Source organism: Rhinolophus ferrumequinum, chromosome 7 (genome assembly GCF_004115265.2).
Source record: "Rhinolophus ferrumequinum isolate MPI-CBG mRhiFer1 chromosome 7, mRhiFer1_v1.p, whole genome shotgun sequence".
Taxonomy (NCBI): Eukaryota; Metazoa; Chordata; class Mammalia; order Chiroptera; family Rhinolophidae; genus Rhinolophus; species Rhinolophus ferrumequinum.
In genome coordinates, this window is record NC_046290.1 from 62630488 (window position 1) to 62652753 (window position 22266).

At 32.3% G+C, this 22266-nt stretch overlaps 1 protein-coding gene across 1 annotated transcript in view; it reads right to left on the reverse strand.

The window, feature by feature from the left end:
- The window catches only part of KIAA0825 (KIAA0825 ortholog), a 358672-nt gene that overhangs the window by 290149 nt on the left and 46257 nt on the right, over positions 1–22266 (reverse strand). Inside the window, exons 4-5 of the mRNA XM_033110775.1 lie at positions 16243–16411; positions 12535–13204 (exon numbers count right to left, since the gene is read on the reverse strand). Coding sequence (XP_032966666.1) covers positions 12535–13204; positions 16243–16411 — 839 coding nt within the window. The remainder of the gene's footprint in view (positions 1–12534; positions 13205–16242; positions 16412–22266) is intronic.

Below are 22266 nucleotides of genomic sequence, written 5' to 3' on the forward strand. Positions count from 1 at the left end.
GCATGGCTTCCTGCCAGATTCTGAACCGATATATTAAACTCCAAGTGAAGCACATTTCCCCTATGGATTGCACTTATTGCCACTTCATTTCCTATGTGCTCTGTCTCTCTATTGCCATGCCTGGCACTAAGCTATTTCCAGTTCTTTGCTGACCCCTGAGGCCTGGTGCTCCCACACACAGCCATTAGAGAAGGGAATTGCATGTGTCTGACACGGCCTGAAACCAATTATTTGATATTTTCTTCAGAATGATGCCCAACTCTGTTGGGAATGAGCAATCATGAAATAATTTACCTCCTGATTTAATTTTTTCCTGCACAAATTAGTTGTAGACTGAGCTGGCTATACACAGATGCCTGTGACATAGCTCTGTCTTATCAAGATGATACTTGAAATGAAGCAGGGGGCTCTGAATTGAATAGGTTGGGGAATCCTGCTTCAAAGGCATTGACAAGTTTATCAGATAAACTGATCACATGTACTCTCTGTTGATTGAAAATGACAGAACCTTAAAGAACTATCAGGATAGCAGAGAAAACCACAAGGATGCAAACCTTATCAGGGTATTTAATGTTTTTAAACATCTGTCTGATTTCTAGTTTCCTTTCTGTGTCCCAGAAACCTTGGCACATGATCAAAATCTAACGAAAAATAAAAAACAAACTCACATTGGTTAGTAACTGAGTGACCTCGCCAAATTTAGTGTTTGGTAGTTGTTTTTAGATATAGTTATATAAATGTCAAGAAAGTATATATACTTTGTAACTCAAATCCCTATAACTGCTTTATATTTTGTTGTCTGTATGTCACAGAAATAAGGCAAAACACAAGATTAGCACTTATCAATAAACATAGAAAGCTTATATAAATTTGCATATGTTTAATCCAAATAATGAGATTAACACAAGTCTCTTTAGAGGGACTCACTGAACATAAAGCTACAATCAAATATGTGCAGTAATGTCTTGTCTATAAAGTCAAGCAAGGATTTTTCTCATTTTCACGTCCTGATTCCACGTGAGATCTTTGCTATTAAATCTTAAAGGGCTGTGATTGCTGCATCTTCCTATTTCCCTTCAGGGTCCAGGCTCCATGTACCAATAACCACGAACCTTACAGCTTTTGTAACCATGATTAAGAAAAACAACAAGAAAAATGTCCATTAAAACTACACCCTCTTCAAATAGCTGAAGGATCACGGTTTTATTGTGCTACAAAAAAAGAACATTAAAAATTATGATTATAATTTATTTCAGTACGGTTTAGAAAAAATATATAGGAAGGCACTATAAAATAATTTTATAATTTAACTTTCTCTGACAATTATCATAAAATTTGGAGGCAATTTCTCTTCTTTTCAGGATAGATTATTTCTCAAACCTCGGTGTCTACTCCAGTAATTATTATAATAATTAGCACTGTTATTTTTTGCTAATAGAAATGTTAATAGTGAATTTTAAATTTAAAGTAATTTCTACCTTGGAACAAACAATGCCAGTTGTTCTAAAATCAGCTCAGTTTATCATGTTACAGACATCTAAAATATAAAAAGATTCAAATTATTTAGTCTTTTATTAAATCCTTATCAGATTCTCATCTCTCACTAGCACTTACCTGCTAACAGTACTGCCTATTGTTCTTTTATGGGAGAGATTAACATAGTAACAGGGTAAACTACACTTATTTAAATAATAGAGAAGGGTTTTATGTGTTTACTCAAAGTTGAAGAATTTCAAAAATAGACACTGGTAAATTTTCCTTTAGATTAAGGCAACATACTGTACGTCACTTTAAATAATTTTTCATTTCCTTACATGTACAATTTTAGATCTCCATTCAGATAGCCCAACCATCAAAGTTCTTACAAATGTTTTGGTAAGACTAGAAGCAAATTTAAAAAATACATAAACACAAAGAATAAAAATTCAATTTTAAGAATGACAAAGGAAAAAGTGTTTCTGACTGGAAATCCATTATTTTACCCTAAGCTGAGGATTATTTTCATTTCCATGTGTGGGCGATTGATTGGTCTCACTCTCAAAGCCACCAGCAGTTTCTCCTGTATAAATCCCTGTGCATATAGATCAGTTCATACTTAGAAAATGCTACTTCAGATAAAGAATCTGAACAGTCCAAAGTGTTAAAGACAGATTTCTCCTAAGTTCAAAAATAATAGGTGGAGATGTTAAATGGCAACTACTTTGAGGCAGAAGATAATGTTTTATACCAAATATTTGACTTCACAGATATGACACTGATGGTCAAAAATTTTCATACTTATATATAAGTAATGACAATGAAAAAGTTATACCATAATGGACATTTTCCAAGTTGATTTTCATAATAAAGAATGTTGCAGTGCAGAATCAACCATTAAAATTCTCAGACTCCAGTTAAAAAGATTCCAATTTTAAAGGAATCTTATCAGTGTTTGCTTGCTTATTAAACTTTTTTTCTTGAACACTTATGAAAAAAATATAACTGATTAATAGTATAATAACCAGAAATCATTTATTACATTTTCTGAGAACATGAGAAAAAAATGTTAATTAAACAATATTCAACATTATTAATAGTCTACTGGAAAATGACCATGTGTTAAATGAGAATTTAGGGATTCATGACCTATAAATGCGCAAACCTGTAAAAGTTTTCATATAAAACAACAGAACTAAGAATTCACACTTATTATTACATTCATAAATCAAGATATAGAATAACAAATAATTTTAACAGTGGAAAGGAGAATTCAGAAAACTTTTAGTAAGGTTCCATAGTGACTTCGCAACTCACTTTCTACACAAGATGAATTTCTGGCTTACAACAACCCCATGTATATTATTACTTGTCCACATTCTATGTTCAGTATAGAAGAGTTGCAAAGTAAATCCATTCACTTTCAGAATAATTTTATTCTAAGCCTTTCAATGAGTTTTTGCAATTTTTTCATTTCTTAATATATTACTTTTACTTTTAATTAGACAATTTCTTTTCCAAGTTAAAAAAAAAAGATTTTAAAATCAGTATTTTAATCAATTTTTTGTTTAGTTTTCAGTTTTAAAAAACATTGAATGGTACATAAGGCATATAAATCTCAAACTGACCTATGTCCCCTCGTGTGAAACCAAACTGAGTCGTTTTTATCTACCATCCTTAGTATTTGAATGTCATAATTAGAGGATGTAGCAAGTGAAATATTCTCTTCACCCTTAGAAAGAACACACAGGTGTTCTAAGGAGGGAGGAAGTAGATAATTGAATGCAATTTAGCATTTTGCTAATTGTTGCTGCATGGAAGCAAACATATTACTAAAATTAAATGCATCCACTTTCTTGCTTATGAAATATACTTTCCAACTTTGTTGCCCTACTGTCTGTAGAACAAAGATTCAGAAGGCTCGTAACATTTAATGGTGAATAACTGGGTCAGAAAAATAGAGTCCATGTAGCAGAAAACATGTTTTAGGTAAATAAAGATATTCCTGCACATGCATAATACTACATATGGACCCAAACACATAACATAGACCCTTCTCTCATGCACATATACATTCAGTCATTTTTCTCGTAGTTTTTAATCATATAAATAATTTTCACAGATTATGCAACCTTTCATAGGAAGAACTTAAAAACACCATCAATTTTCTAGGGAAAGAACATTCTAACGTCAGACTTTTACTTTCTTATGGGGCATTGAGGTACAGTGGAAAGATACTTCTATTCTTAGTTCTGTCTCAAACTTGATTTGTTAATCAGTCAAAATGCCTTTGTTTTTTACACCCATAAAACATATGTCAAATGGAAAAAAACAAAAATGTGGAAGCATCTTGCAAACATAATGGTGTTATTAACTAATTATAAAAAGGATCTCAAACCTGGCCATAATTGCTTCAACTATTTCAGTAACTCAGTTACTTTCAGCTTAACTCTAATAAGTAAATCCATTCACTTTCAGAATAATTTTATTCTAAACTTTTCAATGATATTTTTGCAATTATTTTCATTTCTTAATATATTACTAAAAGCTTAAATGTTGCTTACTGGCTACAGCAGCTTACTTACATCTCTAGGAACAAAAATAAGAGTCTCTATCTAGATACATTTTTTAATATTAAATAAAAAATTAACATTACTATTTTCCTTTTTATGTATTAATATGTAAAGCTTGAGGTTTTTTTTCTTTCCAAATCTTTCCCAAACAGAAAATCCAGTGATGTAGTGTTGCACTCTATTACTGTCATAGTTCCTTCCAAAGTTCAAGTTTGTTTAATTTTATATACAGATAAATTTATTTGTTTATTTGTTTGTTTGTTTGTTTCAGAAAGTCGAACACAAAAAAGGTAGAAAGTCCAATTCCAGAAAGTCCAATACAAAAATCAAGATCCGGGTCGAAAATGGTAATTACTCTTCAAATTATAAAATGATTCTTTGTCTTACAAATAAACTCATTTAGCAAAAGACTGAAAGTCACAGTAGTTTAGAGAATAGGCTTGGTCACAACTCAGAAATGGATGTGACTCCCAGCCGAGATACTTCCTAGCAGTAAGACTTTGGGCAAGCTACTTCACTTGTCCGACCTCAGTTTCTGTATCTTGAAAATAGAGATAAAATCCAACTTCTCAGAGATGTTGCAAGAATCAAATGGTATACTACTACAAAAAGTGCTCAGCATGGTGCATGGCGAATAAAAAGCACTTCATAAACAGTATCTATTATATAAACGCTTTATGTATTTGTAAATAGATAATAAAAAAATTGAAGATGATCAATGGGAAAATATCAATGAAAATGAATGTTGAATTCATGTTCTAAGGATCACCTTTTACAAAGTATATACGTTAAGTATTTCCAGCAAAATAAACCCTAAGCTATTTGTGCCTTATCAAAACTCAAGAATCAGAATGGCCAGGAATGACTTTTAACACAGAAAACACTATCTTAAATGGCATAAAGAATTGTCCTGTCCTGCTTCCTCTATAAAGGATGAAATAAAAATGAACAGTTCTAATTTTTACCCTCACCCAGATGGCTTACCTTGTACACTTCTACTATGGAGAGATCGACAGTACAAAAAGGAATCTGATTGAATGGAGAACACCTATCTTCCTGGTTCAGGAAAAGGGAAGACAATCCCCTTCTCTCTGCTGATGGCATGGTCATCCTAGCATACTCTAAGAGAAGCCTCAAGAAGGCACTGAGCATGCCATGTACCAGAACTGGCAGGACGTAAGACTTTAGCGTCAATTATGCTAAAACCCAAGCCATCATTTTTCACTTTCTTTACATGCTGGAAAACAAAACAAATTATTTACAAACGTTTACCATGTATGACTATTTCATCATAGTATGGCTTGTGAAATTCTTATCAGCAGACTCTTAGGACAAGATCCATGCTTTACAGGTCTAATTCTGAGGCTTTCCTTTTGTGCTTGTACAGGGATTTGTATGGGTCCAGATACACTTTTTGAGAAAACGTACTGTCCATGCCTACCAGAAATGAGGCTGGTTCTTCCTCAGGCCAAAACATAAATCGTTATTAAATCCCTGACTTGCCTGCTTTAAACACACGCCAGAAAAAGGCCTATGGATTTCTTTTCAATCAACAATACCGAATAATTGCATTTCCAGTTCTTGCCTGTGATCTTAATTTTCAATTATCTGATTAAAAATGCTCCTGCAAAAAGTTAAAAATAAAAATAGAAACTAAAAAAGAAAACAAAACAAAACAAAAACACTTGGTTGTGTGATCAAAGGGGAAACCCAGAAATGAATTACTAGGAATTGCTTCAGATGTATGCTGAAAGGAGAAACTCCACTTCCTGTTTTTGCTTAATCACCCACCTCCATCCTCACCCTCCCACTCTCATAAAATGCAACCACAGGAGGTGGGCAGTTTTGATATTGTTATTTTCAAGTTTCACTTGGGGAAGAAAAATCACACAGATAAACATCTAAAGTAGGCTTTAGAAACTGCTACTGTGGCATACAAAGCCACATGCTTAGCCAGTTAATACATCTGTACTGTCAGTAGAGAAAATAAATGTGGCACTTTCCAGTGACAAATTGTAGGCATAAAATCCGGTTGTAGAATGATTTCAATGTCACTTACAAAGTCAGAAAAAGTTTAGAGTAAAAAGGACTTAGAAATTACCTACTCTATCCCTTTCACCTTATTATAAAAATTCAAAAAAGTTAAATGACTTATCTGAAGTTACAAAACAAGGAGGTGGAAGATTCTGGTCCAGAACCCTTGACTCCCCATCAAGTGCACTTTTCACTTTCTGCAACTAAAGTAATCGTAAACAAGCAATGCACCCAGTATTTCACTCAAAAATAGCAATTATGATAAAGTAGTGTGGGGTGCGGGAACTAATCAACAATTAGTATTTTCAACAATGGTATAGAAAAAAGCCCTGGAACTATATTATCATTTTAAAATAATCAGTGATAACGGAATAAAGATATTACTTTCATGAATTTTTTCCCCAATTACTGTTTTGTACTACTTGAAATTCCAGCTTCTACTAGTGACAAGCATAATTTTATCAGCAGTCTACAATTCTTCTGTCTCAGAATTACAACAGGGTGAAGAGATGTGGTGGTCCTTTTAGGAGGCTTGATCTCTTCTCACACAAATGCTTCTTTTTGTATGCATTTTGCATGCTGCCCTCAGTATACTTCTTCACCTTTCCTTGAGATCATCACTCAGGTAGTCAGAGCTACTTGAGGAGTAGGAGAGAGAGAGGGTGACTTTTGAGGGAACTACTTTCCAGTTGTGATCTGTGCCTCCCTAGTCAAGAATTCTACCTTTATTTTGGTTTGGGAGCTCTCTTTACCCTTAAAGATCTTTTCATCTGTAGAGGGATTCCATTTCCTCCCACCCCAATCTTCCTTAAACAAAAATAGCAGGAAAGGGGCTTTAGAGGCCACTCAGTTTCAACCCTCCACCCACCGCAGATTTTTAGACCTTCCAAATATTCAAAGGCATGTATCATATTCTCTTAAGTCTTTCCCTTTCAAGCTAACAATACCCTCAAAAAAAAAAGTCAGGATAAAATATACAGGGAACCATGAAACTTATCCTACGAGTGAAATCCCCTAATTACACCATTTCATATTAAAATACAGAGGATTTATTTAAGTGAAATTTACTACACATAAACAATACTCTCTTTTTCAAGCATTGAGAAATGTAATAGCAACTTTTCTTAAATCTAAATATAATTTTAAAAGTAAAAGTAATTTGATCACTTAATCACTCAAAATATAGACATAAAAGAATGTTATAAGAATGGCACATAAGTGATACCTGGACATGTGCAAATATGGATATGACTTCCCAGATAACGACAGATCAGATTATAATCAAAGTGCTAAATGCAAATTTATAGCCTTTTGAAAGCGGTTTATTTTGACTTTAAAGCCTTATAAACTAAATTAAAAAGAAAAAAACAAAATATGATAGTAGATACCTTTAAAAATTTTTCCTCAACAATTATTAGAGGAACTCATAAAAATACAGATCAGCAAAATCAGAGTTACTGAGAAAGTTTTGGTTCTTAAATTATTCTTGAAACTTTGTAAAAAGGGTATCTATAAAAAATTAATATTGTTGTTCTTTAGGATAGATCACCAAATCACAAAATTCTATAATATTAACATGATTTCATTATTTTCTTCAAATAATAAAATATACAAACTATACACTTTTAAATGTATTATAATATTAAAATAGCACATGCTTCCAAAGAAATAAAGCATTCAAAATCATATGAATATAAAGGAGAAAAACAGTTACCATCCAATGCCAAGATGTGTAACTGAAACCAAGGGATATGCTTACATATAAATAAAATTAAGTGTCTGTATGGTACTTTATCACAGGACAATGGTTAGATAGATTGTCACCACATCACCACATTTTAAATACACGTACAGGAGAGCCTGAATCAATACCCAGCTACATGGTTGCAGGTGAAATTCACTCTGGGGTGCCCAGGTGAACACCACCACCAGAAAGCAAGCTGGTAAAATAATATAAAATAGCATAGAAACTGCCTCTAGTTCATTTCTGAGTGAATAAGCACAAACAATCATGAGTCAGTTATGAATCATTGTCAATAAAAATGAAAAGCAAAAACATTGAATGGAATAGAACACACAAATGTTAGAATCAAAAAAGAAAATGTGAAAGTGCTTGGAAAATTATTTTTATGCTAATTATCATAGTGCCTTACACATTTTTTGCCATGGAATTTAGCGGCATATCACGATAATATACCAAATAACTGCAAACAGAAAAATCCCCTTTCTGTGATTAACTGTGTAGCTTTGGAAAATATTTGCCTTTATGAGTCTTAGTTTTCTCATATTTAAAACATGAATAATATGAAGGGTTCTTCAGGAGATTAAATGAACTCACATGTAAAGCCTTAGACAAAATAATAAACAGTAATTGTTATTTTTGATGCTCAAGTAATTATTCTCTCTCTATATATATATTATAAACATAAGTATAAACATACATATGTTTATACATCTGTATAGATAATTTACAGATTATTCAGGGAAGAACAACCAATTCTCAATTTACTAGAAAAATCAGAGGCAAATAAAGATTCATTAGGTGCAAATTGTCTTAGCTCATTGAGAACATCGTAGATACACACGTGAACAGACAGGATATTAGCACATTAGACTCACAAACTCTTTCAAAAGATTGAACAGGAGGAAACACTTCGAAACTCATTTAAGAGGCCAGCATTACCCTGATATCAGAGCCAGATAAGAAAACTACAGTAGAAGAAAATTACAGAACAATATCCCTCAAGAACACAGATGTAGAAATTCTCAACAAAATATTAGCAGACTGAATTCAACAACACATTAAAAGAATCATACGACATGTTCAAGCCAGATTTATCCCTGGGATGCAAGGATGGTTCAACATACGAGTATGCAAATCAATAAATGTGATACACCACATCAATAGAATGAAAGATAAAAATCATATGATCATCTCTATAGATGCAGAAAAAGCATTTGACAAAATTCAACATTCTTTCATGACAAAAACTCTCAACAAAATGAATATAAAAGAAATACACCTCAACATAATAAAGGCCATACATGCCAAAATATAGAAACAACCTAAGTGTCCATCTACAGATGAATGGGTAAAGATATGTAAGACACACACTCACACACACACACACAGAAGAATATTAATCAGCTACGAGAAGGAAATCCTGCTAATTGCAACAACATGGACGGAACTTGAAGGCATTACACTAAGTGAAATAAGCCAGACAGAGAAAGGCAAATACTGTATACTATCACTTATATGTGAAATTTAATAAAACTGAACTTATAGAACCAGAGAGTGTTATGGTGATTACCAGGGGAAAGGGAATAGGGAAAAAAGAAGAGACATTGGTTAGAGGGTATAAACTTCCAGTTAGAAGATGAGTAAATTCTCAGAATCAAATGCACAGCATTGTGATTATAGTTAGCAATACTATATTATATATGAGTACTTGAAAGTTGTAAAGAGAGCACATCTTAAATGTTCTCACCACTAAGAAGTAATTCTAATTATATGATGTGACGGAGATAGTAGCTAATGCTACAGTGGTAATCATTTCTCAATATATAAGTATATTAAATTAACACTCTGCATATCTTAAACTTACATAATGTTAGATGTTCATTACATCTCAATGAAGTTGGAAACAAAAAGACTAGCATACATGCAAGGCCTCCTTAAGATATATCAACAGATCACAAAATAGGAATTATAAGCAAAACCTTTCAAATTGGCATTAGGTAGTCTCCACATAAGAAGAGTATGAAATAGTTTAGAGAAAAGTGAAACAATGACTACACTAAAGTAGAGTCACCATACAGAGGATTCAGAGCAGTATTTTTACTGGAATGAGCTATTTCCATCCTGTTCTTTTAGGCAATAGAGCACTGTCACAGAGGAAGGATTCTGGAGTTAGACCTGAGTCTGAATTCTGGCTTCACTCTGTAATCATGAGTAAATTACTTAATACCTCTATGCCTTAGTTTCCTCACTGTAAAATACAGATGATAATAATGGTACTTACCTTGTTGGGTGGATCAGATGAGATAATGAAGGATTAAATGAGATAATGCACATCAGTGACTGACCCAATAAATGTTAGTTCTTGTTACTTAAGGAATGTCTTTTTTACAGTTTCAGTTTATATTTTACAGTTTATATTTCAAAATATAGAAGACTTGGTAAGCATAAGCTATAGACATACACTAAAGATAATATAACATACAACCCATTGAAGCCAATCTAGATGTTTTTCAAATAGGAATATAAATTATTGTAATTTTTATTAATAAATATAAATAAATTATTATTTTACTCATCTTAAACAGTATTTCCTTAATAAATAAAATTTGGTCATTGGGTCAAATATTAGAAAATAATGTTGATCAACTGGAATTACTGTGTTTCCCCGAAAAGAAGACATACCGGATAATTAGCTCTAATGCACCTTTTGGAACAAAAATTAATATAATACCTAGTCTTATAATATAATATAATGTAATGTAATGTAATGTAATACAATACAATACAATATAATACGAGGTCTTATATTAATTTTTGCTCCAAAAGACGCAATAGAGCTGATTGTCTCATTAGGTCTTATATTCGGGGAAACACAGTAGCTTAGCAGTTTTCATACAGCATCAGAAGCAATTACTCATTTAGTTTTCTTTCCCTTACCTTAAACTTGGTCTGCTAAATGACTTGCTTATGGTAGGTGCTCAATAAAGCTAAACTAAATTGATTTTCAGGTAGCCCCCTCAAACAGTACTGTTTGAAATTTCTTTTACAAGTGACATGCATTTAATTCTACACTTTCAAAAAAAAAAGGTCCAATAGCATAGTGGTTGAGAATATGGTTCTTGGAGACTTAAAGACCACTATATGAATCCTGACTCAGGGTAAATTAATCTAAGCTTCCTTCTTTGTTTATGACATTAGGATAATAAGGAATGTGATATACTTAGCATGGTGCCTGACATATGAAAACCACTCATTTAACAAGTCATTTATACCAAAGTTCAGATAAAGGAGTTTGAGAAAGATCAGTGCACCTGGACTTGGGGAAAATGTTTCAAATCTTGGTGTTAAAGACACATGTAGTTTTCTCTCACGGATGGGAAAACACCTCAATGTAAGTCCTAAAGACTCCATAGCAACTTACACATATTTTCAACCATATGGATCTTTTCTTCCGTAAACTATATTTAGCACATATAAAACTTTCATATTGAAAACACTTTATAAGTAAGAAATTTTTTAGAGGACATAAAAATTTGAGAAAATCAGTACACTCATGTAACGCATTTAAAATTTATGTATTAACAATTAAAACGAAAATCTTTTAGCTTTGAGCAAAATTATAATGTTCCTAAATTAACCTACTTTGTGTTCTGCCATAACCTAAAATTGGCTGATGAAGCTCTGTTCTGTGATGTGACACAGCTTCTGGAGGAAAATAAAATTTTTAAGAGAAAACATTACATTATTTGAAAATTCATATATCAGAGTAATTTGGTATTCTGGCATTTTATTAAGGAAGGTAAGTGAAAATATAGTGACCTATGGAAATTTTTATAAAGCAATCATAAATTCAAAGATAGCAATTTACCAAATTGCTTAAACACTTAAAAAGTATAGTTTTATGAACCGATTTAGAAATATACCTCAAAGTTTCATGCAAAAGCACGACTAATCATAAGTTTCAAAATAATTATATTTTTTTACCTTATGTTTTCTCCATCGGTGGGAAATTAAAATGATGATAGGAAATAGTTTACATCACAATAATTTCTTTCCTTTTTCTTTTTTCTTTGGAATAAAATTAGGGATTTTCAGATCACCTTTTATTTACATAAATTGATAGAAAACTATTAGAGGAACTTTTAAAATCAGCTATAGTTAAAATGCTATGCCTCCATAACCAATTAGAATACAGAATTTTACAATTAGTACTTTATAATAGCTCTTTGGAATTAGCTGACTAAAACATTTTAATTTTAATCTTCCAATTTTAGTTAACGCAAATTTCAACAAATTTTCAACATTCTTTTTACCTAATAAGTACTTCAGCTTTGGAAGATACAATGTGTTAAAAATTATGCTTTTCCATTTTATATATATAACTAAATATATGCGTGTGTTTCTATGTGTATGTGTATACACACACAGTTTCACTGAATAATTTATGCAATCAAAAAAACCAAAACTCCTATCGGCAATATCTTTGACTTACATTTCCATTACCTTTAATAGTTTAACAGGAAAGAAAACACTTCTATTACTATACTTACAGAAAAAGGAATGCATAAGAGAAATGTGTACTACAAAATTTCATAACATTTATTTTCAAGTTTGCAATTAGGTTTAACCAAATAGAAAAATGTAAGAAAATTAAAGATATCAAAAGGTTTAAGTTAAACCCAACAGAAATTTTAAAAAATCACTAACCCAAAGCATGCACTGCTCCTCTATGCCTGCTGGAGCTCTTGCTTGTTTTAACCACACGGACAGCACTTTCTTTGAACTGCAGCTCACAAAAATTTTCAAGAAATTTTGCCATTTCTTCCGTAACAGTATCCAGGTAAGTTTCTTTAATGAATTTCACTGTTGAGGATGGAGATAAAATTTCACACAGCGTGTTAAAATCCTCTTTTATCATTGAGTATAACTTAAGCATTGTACTTTGGTATCCACGGACCATTATGTCTAAATTTGATTCTCTGCTGTAAGAAGGAAAGCAATTCTGCAGAAGTGTAGCCAACAGTTTATTCTGTATGTTTTGATACTTGCTTATAACTTCGGATTCTGGATAAAGAAACAAGAGCTGTTGTATGCACTGATTTTTCAACAAAATTTTTTGCTGTGAATTTTTTATTTCATTATGATTTTGTAAGTTGCTCACTAAGAAGCGTCGAAGATGTAGTCTTATATCATCCCATATAGACTTTACATCCATAGAGGAATGATCTTCAACAGAATGAAGAGAGGTCCTAGAGAGGAAATGGAAAGATGTTCCACTTAGCGTTGATGGAAATGAAACGCTGTTCTGACAGGAGAGGCTCCAAAGTAAATCCAATATCATTTCTTCTTGATTTTGTTCATTCTTCAACAAATCTTGCTAATAAAAGTAAATTATAACGTTAGAAATGTGATTAATTATAAGAAAAAAACAGGAAAAAATGATTCCCACACAATTTTATTCATTTCAAATTGGAATCAATACTCTGACGCTCTTCAACACTTGTTTTTTGCATTTGAAATTTAATCAATTCAGACATTTTAGAATGTTGATTTTATGATCTGTTAAATCTTGCAAAGCCCAGGTAATGAATTATATTTTCAATCAGATTTCTAGACATACAGTTTTTAGCCCTCATTGCTACCTACCCGATATAACTTAGGTTGTATAAAAACTGCATCTTAAAAATTCTAAATAAAAATCTATAGTAAAACATCAGTTAAAATTTATTTCTGAGACAAGATAAATTCAATATCATGCCCTAATTAATTCCTGGTAGATAATTTTCATGTCTGAATGAGTATATTTATTATTATAGACCCCCAAATGAAATATAGAATGGAGACCTTTAAATATAGTATGTGCCTCGGGGTTACTAATAGCTGCCATCCATAGAAATAAAACTTAACACATTTAAAGACTTTAACTTTCATTTAAATTCCTTTCTGAGGGCCATGTTAAGAAAGATTTTACTTTGGAAATTAATCAGAATATTTAGTTCTCTTCAAAGAAATAACTAACTCAAAATGAGGGGGAAAAAAACTCTCTGAAATCATTTCCCAAAAGATATGAAATTATTCCTTTTTACTTTCCATGTTAACAGAAAACAATGGTAGGTATAATTATGAATAGTAAGTAAATGGACAAAAAAATTACTTTCTTTTGGACTTTGAATTTTACACGCACATATTCCCCTTACATGCTGACTTTCCAATTTATGTCTATTTCAGCTAATACTGAATTTAGTTTACATTCTCTAGGTAGCAACAAGTTGATAACGAGAAAAAATGGAAGCAAGGTTCAAGTGGCATAAATTTAGGCTGGCTTTGAAATTTTTTATTGACAAAGATACCACAGGAATTATGTGTGATTCAGAACTATGAACAATGCCTAGACAAATTCCAGGAATTTGCTTTCAGTCATTCTAAGCATTACAATATCTAATTTAGTGTTCTATCTGTAAAAAACAACATCCAATATATCTATATAGTATTTCATTACACAAAATGCACTTTTCCATACAGTCTGCAGCTTATTCATAATGAAAACTCTGTGACACACATATTTTAAAACCCAATGCACAGATAAGGACACTAAAGTGTAGCATGTTGAAGTTACTTTCTATACGTCACATACAACAAAGGACTGAACCCGGGATGCATAGGTGGCCTCATTCTCCTCGTCATCATTCAATCTACTACACTCTAGAGAGCCACAAAGTGCATTGACCTTTCTAGAGATTCTCTCTCTTCTCCCTGTATTTAGTTCTTTTGATATTTCTGTAAAAGAAAGGTCCTTCGAGTCCAGGACATCAGTAGGATAGTAAATTCTATAAAGCAAATGAATCATATTAGTGCCTCAAACTTGGGCTTCTTTAAATAAGCCAGTAACTGTAAATATTTGATCAAGCAAAGTATAATAGTTTACAGAGGTTTGAAATATGCGTTTAATATGATTGGTAAATTTTGAAAATAACTTCTGGATAATTGCCATAATGAAGACCTCTGTTTTTTGTTTTTGTTTTTTTTTTTAATTTAAACAGCTAGCTAATTAATAAATAAAAATATTCTATGGGAAAAAATAGATGCATGAAAAATGCTGTCAAAATTGACAATTTTAGCCTGTAAAAACTTGATAATAAGGTCACTTTAATCTGGATCTGTTTTAATAATGTGGTTCTTTCCTCAAAATATAATAACATGATCAATGATGTAAAAAACCTAGGTCTCAAACAAGCCTATCAGTCTAATGAATTTGAGCAAAACTAAGGAGGCCTTTTTGCCCTGCAGTGAATAGAGAGAATGACTTACGCGTGACAGATTAAAAGATAATTAAAAGCTTTTGCTTTTAATTAAACGAGAAAGCATTATTATATCAATATTAATGAAATTCAATACACATGGCTCTTAATAGAAATTAAAGGAATAACTATATCCATATTTATTCTTCAAGGCTCCACCTTCAAGAGATAATGGGTGAGAGGATTTTCTTGAAAGAATAAGGCTTCAGGGCACACAGTCGTCCTTTCTCTTCCTCCTTTTACTTTGTAAACATTAAAGAGACATCTGCAATAATAACAGCCCAAAACTATTTTCATCTGATTCTGTCATCCTAAGCCATCTACAACCTCAAGATATTTTCCACATCTGCCTTAGTCAATGTTTGATGTTTAGACAAAAACAGTGCCCCTTTTTCCCCTAAATTAAATCAAAACCATAACTACAGAAATAGTGCTTTCTAACACTTGTGCTGTTTCTCTGGGAAACTGTTTTTGCAAGCTAACCACCATTGCAGATATAGGACTAATAAAATAACTGTTCTTATTGAAGGCTACAAAAACTTATTTAATATGGAGGGTGGTTAGTATCAAGAAATGACCAATGTAATAATTCGCCATCAGTTAACATTGGTCTTGTATGAATTGCAGCCTTGATTGAAAAGAACTAGACATGCCTGCAGGCTGGGGATGAAGGGGATGATAGACAAGGTTACTTAATAGATACAATCGATGGTGATCTTATTGTACTTAATAATGAGCACAGAGAAAATGAGTAGTTGTCAGGGGACACAAGATGTAATAAATATGAACTTTTCTGGTAGACAATTGTGGTACATATCAATACACTTTGTGGTGTATATCACATTACAAATCACCCAAGAATTATGTTTAATCTCCATTTATATAAAGCTTCGTTTTTATTGATAAACGTTATAGAAAAAATAAAACAAACAGTTCACTGGATTCCGTTAGGGTTATAGAAATAAAACAAAAAAGAAACCACAACCCCTAGATATGGCAGGCTAATAGGCTAATATGGTCATTAAAATAAATATTTACATATAGAAATTGAATGAATTGTATTCCTTGTTTACCCATCCCACTCCACTATGAAGCAAAGATTCTTTTCATTTTTTACCAGTGTTTTGAGAAATTTTGTCAAATCTCCATGGGAAGTAGATGGTGACTTAGCTGAATTATAGTTATAATTATTTAGCCATTCAAAACAGTCAGTTGTTGTTAGCAGCTGCACATCTGGACACTGTTTGTTAACTTCAGACTGTATTTCTTTAATGCAGTGTTCTATGCTACAAAAAAGAAAAAAAATTATTTTGGTAGAAAGTAGGTAATAGCTCCATGTCATAATATCATAGGCCCTTAAATGTTTATGTGGTACCTGGTTGCATATAACTTACAAAATTATAAAACATTCATATAATATGAAAATAATAATAGATACTATACATTTTCATTCATAATTGAAACTGTAAGTTCATATCTTCTGGAAGTTTCATTTCAAATGCAATAGAAGAAATATAAGATATCTAGCTGCTCGGAGATAAATTCAAAATTATTATGTGTTTAAAAAAAATCAAATATAGATGTGATGAAATAATAGTCCTCTTGATAGACAATGGATGAAAAGGCAGAGATAAAAATACTCTTGATGACTGAAGACCAGAAACGTACATTATATACTAATAGGTAAATGACAATATAAAATTATTGAAAACTTCAATCAATGGAATATTAAGACATCACAAAGTAGATACAAAGAGTTTATGATTTTAAAAGTTGTAAAAGATACATGCTGTATATACATTGTTACTGCAGCTAAGTACCTTTTCCTGCCATCACACTCCACTCCAAAAAACAAAAACATACTAAAAATTGCACATAAAAAAAGATTAGAAGGAAATGAAACAAAATGTTAATAGCAATTATCTTTGAGTGATAAAATTTGGTGCTTTTAATTATATTTTTCCATATTTTCTAAATTTTTAGGAGTCATAAAACTTTTCATTTACTCAATAAACAAACAAACTAGAAATAAACAGGTTCAATTGAATCTTCCAATGTATACAGTTTTAAAAATTCCATTCAAAGTATCCTCAGCTCTGATATTACACGGACATTCAAGTTATTTTAATTTTCATACAAAAATTTGTACATTTATGATTATAAATCCTTGTGGGGTAAACTGGTGACCTTAAGCAGAATGTCATCTGGGGAGCCACATGACATATGACATATTACTACCACCTGATGGCAGCATATCTAAACTGCAAGAAGCTTATAAAAAGGAAAATTCATTTGAAGCTGAATCCCCTCACCCAAAAGTCACAACTATGCATTTTCCTCTTAATGGTATTAAAAATATGTTACTAAAAATTAGTTTTTAAAATATCATTGCCAGTAATTATAGATTCCATGTGATAGAACCATGTAGGCTTTGGAAACCAAGCTCTGATTGTTAAAACCGGTGGCATATGAAAGACTCTTCGAAATTCATCAGGTGTGTGTTGCCTGTAAAACGTACACTGTAAAACTTTAAGGAAGGCTTTTCAGGAGATTTCTGAGCATGACTAACCTCAAACTGAATTACCTTGAAACAAATACATTCTGAGATCCAAAGAGACTTTTCATGAAAACAAAGAATTTACAAGAAAAACAATACCTCCTTTGGCCACAGGCCACTCAATTTCCTGATGAGAGAGTTTTATTCAGGAATGCCAATTCTAAGTCTGACACGAGATTGGCATATATTTTCTTAATTTAAGTAAGCACGTCTATGGACCGAGAAACATGATGCCCTAAGCACACACCTTGATTCTAGAGACCCTTCATCAAAGGTTTTTATTATAGCATCCTCATGCCTCTCATTTAATGAAATCTAATAGATTACAGCGATGTGAATTGGAAAGGCTCAGTGGTTAGTCTACCTAAATCTGTTTCAATCAGGACCCAGCTTTTGGGCTAATCTCTAACATCTGAATCTGGGTGGAAGCCAATAACTACAATTTATAAATAGGATAAAGCCTTCAGAGGGCTAGATATTTTAGTAATTTGTCCGATGCTGATAAAGGGATTGAGTAGTTAGATTTCAGAGGACCTCCCCCATTGATAAAAACTAAGACAGTTAAGCTGGCTTTTAAAACCATTTTGTCACAAATTTTGAAATGTCAGAACTCATTATCTGTACCTGATTTTGTTTTTAGTTGGCTAAGTATCTTGTCATTCTGCCACTCACCATTGTCTACACATCTTGTTTTAAAAGTGCAGTTGTTTGAAGTCTAGAGATTTACTATCTGATGATCATACAAAAGTAATATTTTCAAAATTTAAGATAAATGTCAGTTTGGTATGTAATCTGACAATTTATCTTCCTAATTGAGGTCAATACTAAATTTAAAAATAATTTTCATCATCTAAAAGGTAACATAGTATTTTTATATATGGTAATAATGTTGCTGATGGGGATGGTAATCTTTGGTCTATCCTTAGACTTACATGAAGCAGATCTTAGTCTAAATTTTCTGAAATAACATGGTATTTGTCCTTATTTTGGTTTCAGTGTTTTCTGTTTAACTGTAAGTTACTTCAATTTTTCATTAGAAGGTCAGTTATGAATATATAACCAAGGTAATTTAGCAAATAGAAGTCGAATTAGCACATTTATTGTCAGATCCCAAACATTCAGCCAAAAGTGTAAAGTGTCTAAAATAGAAATAGAATCTCTTCCCTAACTAGTTTAAAAATCCCAAATTTACACCATTAGTTGGCTTATTGCAAGGACTTTTTAAAGCATCTTCTGAACTTTATTTGTAATACTAAAACCGCTGAAAATATCCTAAGTGTTGATCAACAGGAGAATGATTAGTGATACTCATTTAGTGGAATAGAACCATAAAAATAAAGCATAAAAACAGTTATCAACATGTATGAATCTAACAAATATAATGTTAAGAGGGAAAAGGTACCAATGAATACGACAGTATGATACTATCCATATAGTATAGTAGTTTGAAAATATGCCGTACAATGCTACTTAGTGCTCAGGATTACAAGCATTGGTGGTAAACCTGTAAGGAAATGTGCTGGAACGTGTAAGGAAATCCCCACCAAATCCAGGGTGGAGATGGAAGAGGGATGAGACCGGACAGAGGTAGACAGTGAGCTTCAGCATACTGGGAATGTTTTAGTCCTTAAACTGGGTGGTGGGCATGGGAATGAATGGTTATCATAGTACTCTTTATGCCTTTTCATATGTCTCAACATTTCTTAATACGTTTGAGACCCAATGTGCTTTAATTATGACTCAGAATTATCCAAGTTAATGATGTATGCAAGCGAATGCATTACTGAGAGGCTGTGTGTAAAACAATTTATAAATCATTTTTTAAAATGCAATATGCAGTATGCTTTTTCAAAGGATACTTGTGGTAACCTTCTCATTCAACATTCACTCTCAAGTTCCTTGAGTATAAAAATTACTTATTGAATGAAGACATATTTGATAAACATTAACTAAATGATGGACTTGTGTTAGGCACTCTGATCTAGGGATCCAAACGTGAATAAGACATGGTCCCTTACCTAACGGAATTGTCTAGTGAGACAGATAGGCATGTAAATAAATAACTATAGTACAATAAGACTTGATAAGCAGTATGTATAACGTGCTAAGGGAGCACATAAGAGGGAGCTATTAATAGTGTCTGTGGGAGGTGTGGGAAAGGCTTCTCCTTGTAAAACAAGATCATATGCAAGGGTAGTGATGCTTTAAGAAAATTAATGGAATCATTGTACTTAGAATTCCCTGATACCTGAACCCTGAGAATTCAGTGTTGATCATTTACTCTTACTGCCAGGTCACTTTAGAACTATATTTACTTGGATAATAAAAAAATATGAATTTATTTTTATGTTCACAGCTACATCTATGCTTGTATGTATATATGCATGTATATCTATCTGCACTTTCGTACTTCCAAAAGGATTGAGATGTCCTACAATCAAACAGACATCATTAAATAACAACAATAACACAAGAGCCTACTAATATCGGGCTGGTGTAATTGACAGGGAGAGAAACTGAGAGAAAGAATAATTATGACATGAAATCTTGAAACTTAATCTTATTGTAAAAGCTCTTTCAAGATTTGAAACACTAGTCTTTATTATTCAGCCACAAAACAGTTCAAAGAAAAAAAAGTTTTGTTCCACAGGTAAAAATTATGAAAACTTTTTGATGGAAAGGTTGTGGAAAACATAGATGTGTGCTTTCATAGAAGGTTAGAATTTTTGTTTTTATTTTTAAATCAGGGTAGCAGTGTCATGGCAGAGATTAAAGACTATTTTTTACAGTATAGGAAATTTTTTAAAAATTAAAGATTTTACATTTTGATGCTCTTGTTTATATTCCTTATCCACAATATGAATTCAGTTTAAGGAAAAGGATTTTTCAATTCTAGCACGTTTAAAAGAACAAAGAAATAGTTGTGAAGTAAACAGAGTTTTCTGGGTTTTAGTTAAGTACAGCTTATCTAACTAGATTACTAAAATTCCTTGGAATTAACAAGTAATTAATAGAAAAGAGGGCTGATGTATAAAAACTGGTGTGTAATGAAACTATAAGTCATCTGTGGGGACAAAAAAGAGCAAATTTTTATGAGAAATATATTTCTGAATAATATTTTTTTAAAAGATTGAGAAAAGGATTCATAAAATCACTTCAATGGCTAAAAAGAAATTAAACATTTATGCTGAACTGTTTTCAATTTCAGAGAGGTTTTGGTCATTTCGAAATGTTTTAACTATACTTTCAAGGAAAAAACTTCGGCACCAAATCCTGTTAACAGTACCTCTTTAAATCTCTTTCAAATGTATCCTCCCCTTCCATTCCTATCCTGAAAGACTGGGTAAGACTAGGCGGATTTTTAATCTTTCATCTGGACTATATTAACAGCCTCCCAAGACTACTGTTAACCTTCCTTTTGTTCAGAGTTATTCTATGAGGAACATGCTATGAAAGAAACTTGAGAGTTAGGGCCCTCTGTAATTTGTTGCTTTACACCACCAATCCTCACCACAAAACTTTAGAGGAACTCTTAAATGGTCCAGATTGCTTTAAGAAAGTTCAGACCCAGTGAGCGACGATGCCAACCTACAAAATCTAAAGCACTCTCAAAAGAGTCAACCAATTGTACAATACTCCCCCGACTTCTGGTCAACAGCAGAGCAGTCCTAGCAGTACCAGACTGAGCTGGAACTGACCAGAGTCAGCCTGGCATTATACCCCAAGACACAATTAGATCTCTTCTTTTTCCTCTTAAATTTACATCTGGCTTGAGATCACTTTTCATAGACTGTACTTATGGGAGCTAGACAGACGTGACACAGAGGTATGTTAACAATATAAATAGGATTTTCCAGAAATGTTCTGTAGGGATATATGGACATGGCAGTTTAATACTCATGACAAGTAAGAATAAGTTAATGTTCTTTCTTTTCTTTTCTGTGGAAACTTTTCCAGTACTTTCAGCACAATTACTAAAGTAAGAATGTGGTCTATCCCATGAAATCACACAAATTAAAATCAGGAGAAAAGTGGTGAATCTGTATTAATTGGCATTAACTCTGTGCTAATTCCCTTGATTTTCTTCTAGAGAAACAGAAAAAAGAAGAGAGGGAGAATGTGTGCAATAGTGAGAATCAGAAGAGATCTGAGAACACTTCTAGTCTACATCTTTAGCTCCATTGCCCGCATAAATTCAATCACTAAGTCAAAAAAACAGATTTGACTAGAAGTTACAAACTGAGGGTTTTAATAATTCCCTATATGGTCACATTGTAAGGTGGTAGGACATACGGCATGCATTCTCATACATTGCCCATGGGAGAGAAGACAGAAGTAGCACTGCTGGAGAGTTAATTGTACAACTTCTTAGAGACTATCACAGAGATCAACGCTCATAAGAAAAGAAGGATACGTGTGTGTAGCAATGGCAGAAAGTCTGCAAATCAGATGGAACACAAAAGAATAGAGAAACGCAAAAGAGGAATACAAACACAGGAAGTTAAAAAAGGAGCAAATGTTCATTTGTATCCTCTTGTTACTATTAAATAAGTGCCAAAATACTGCCAGAAAAAATAATACACA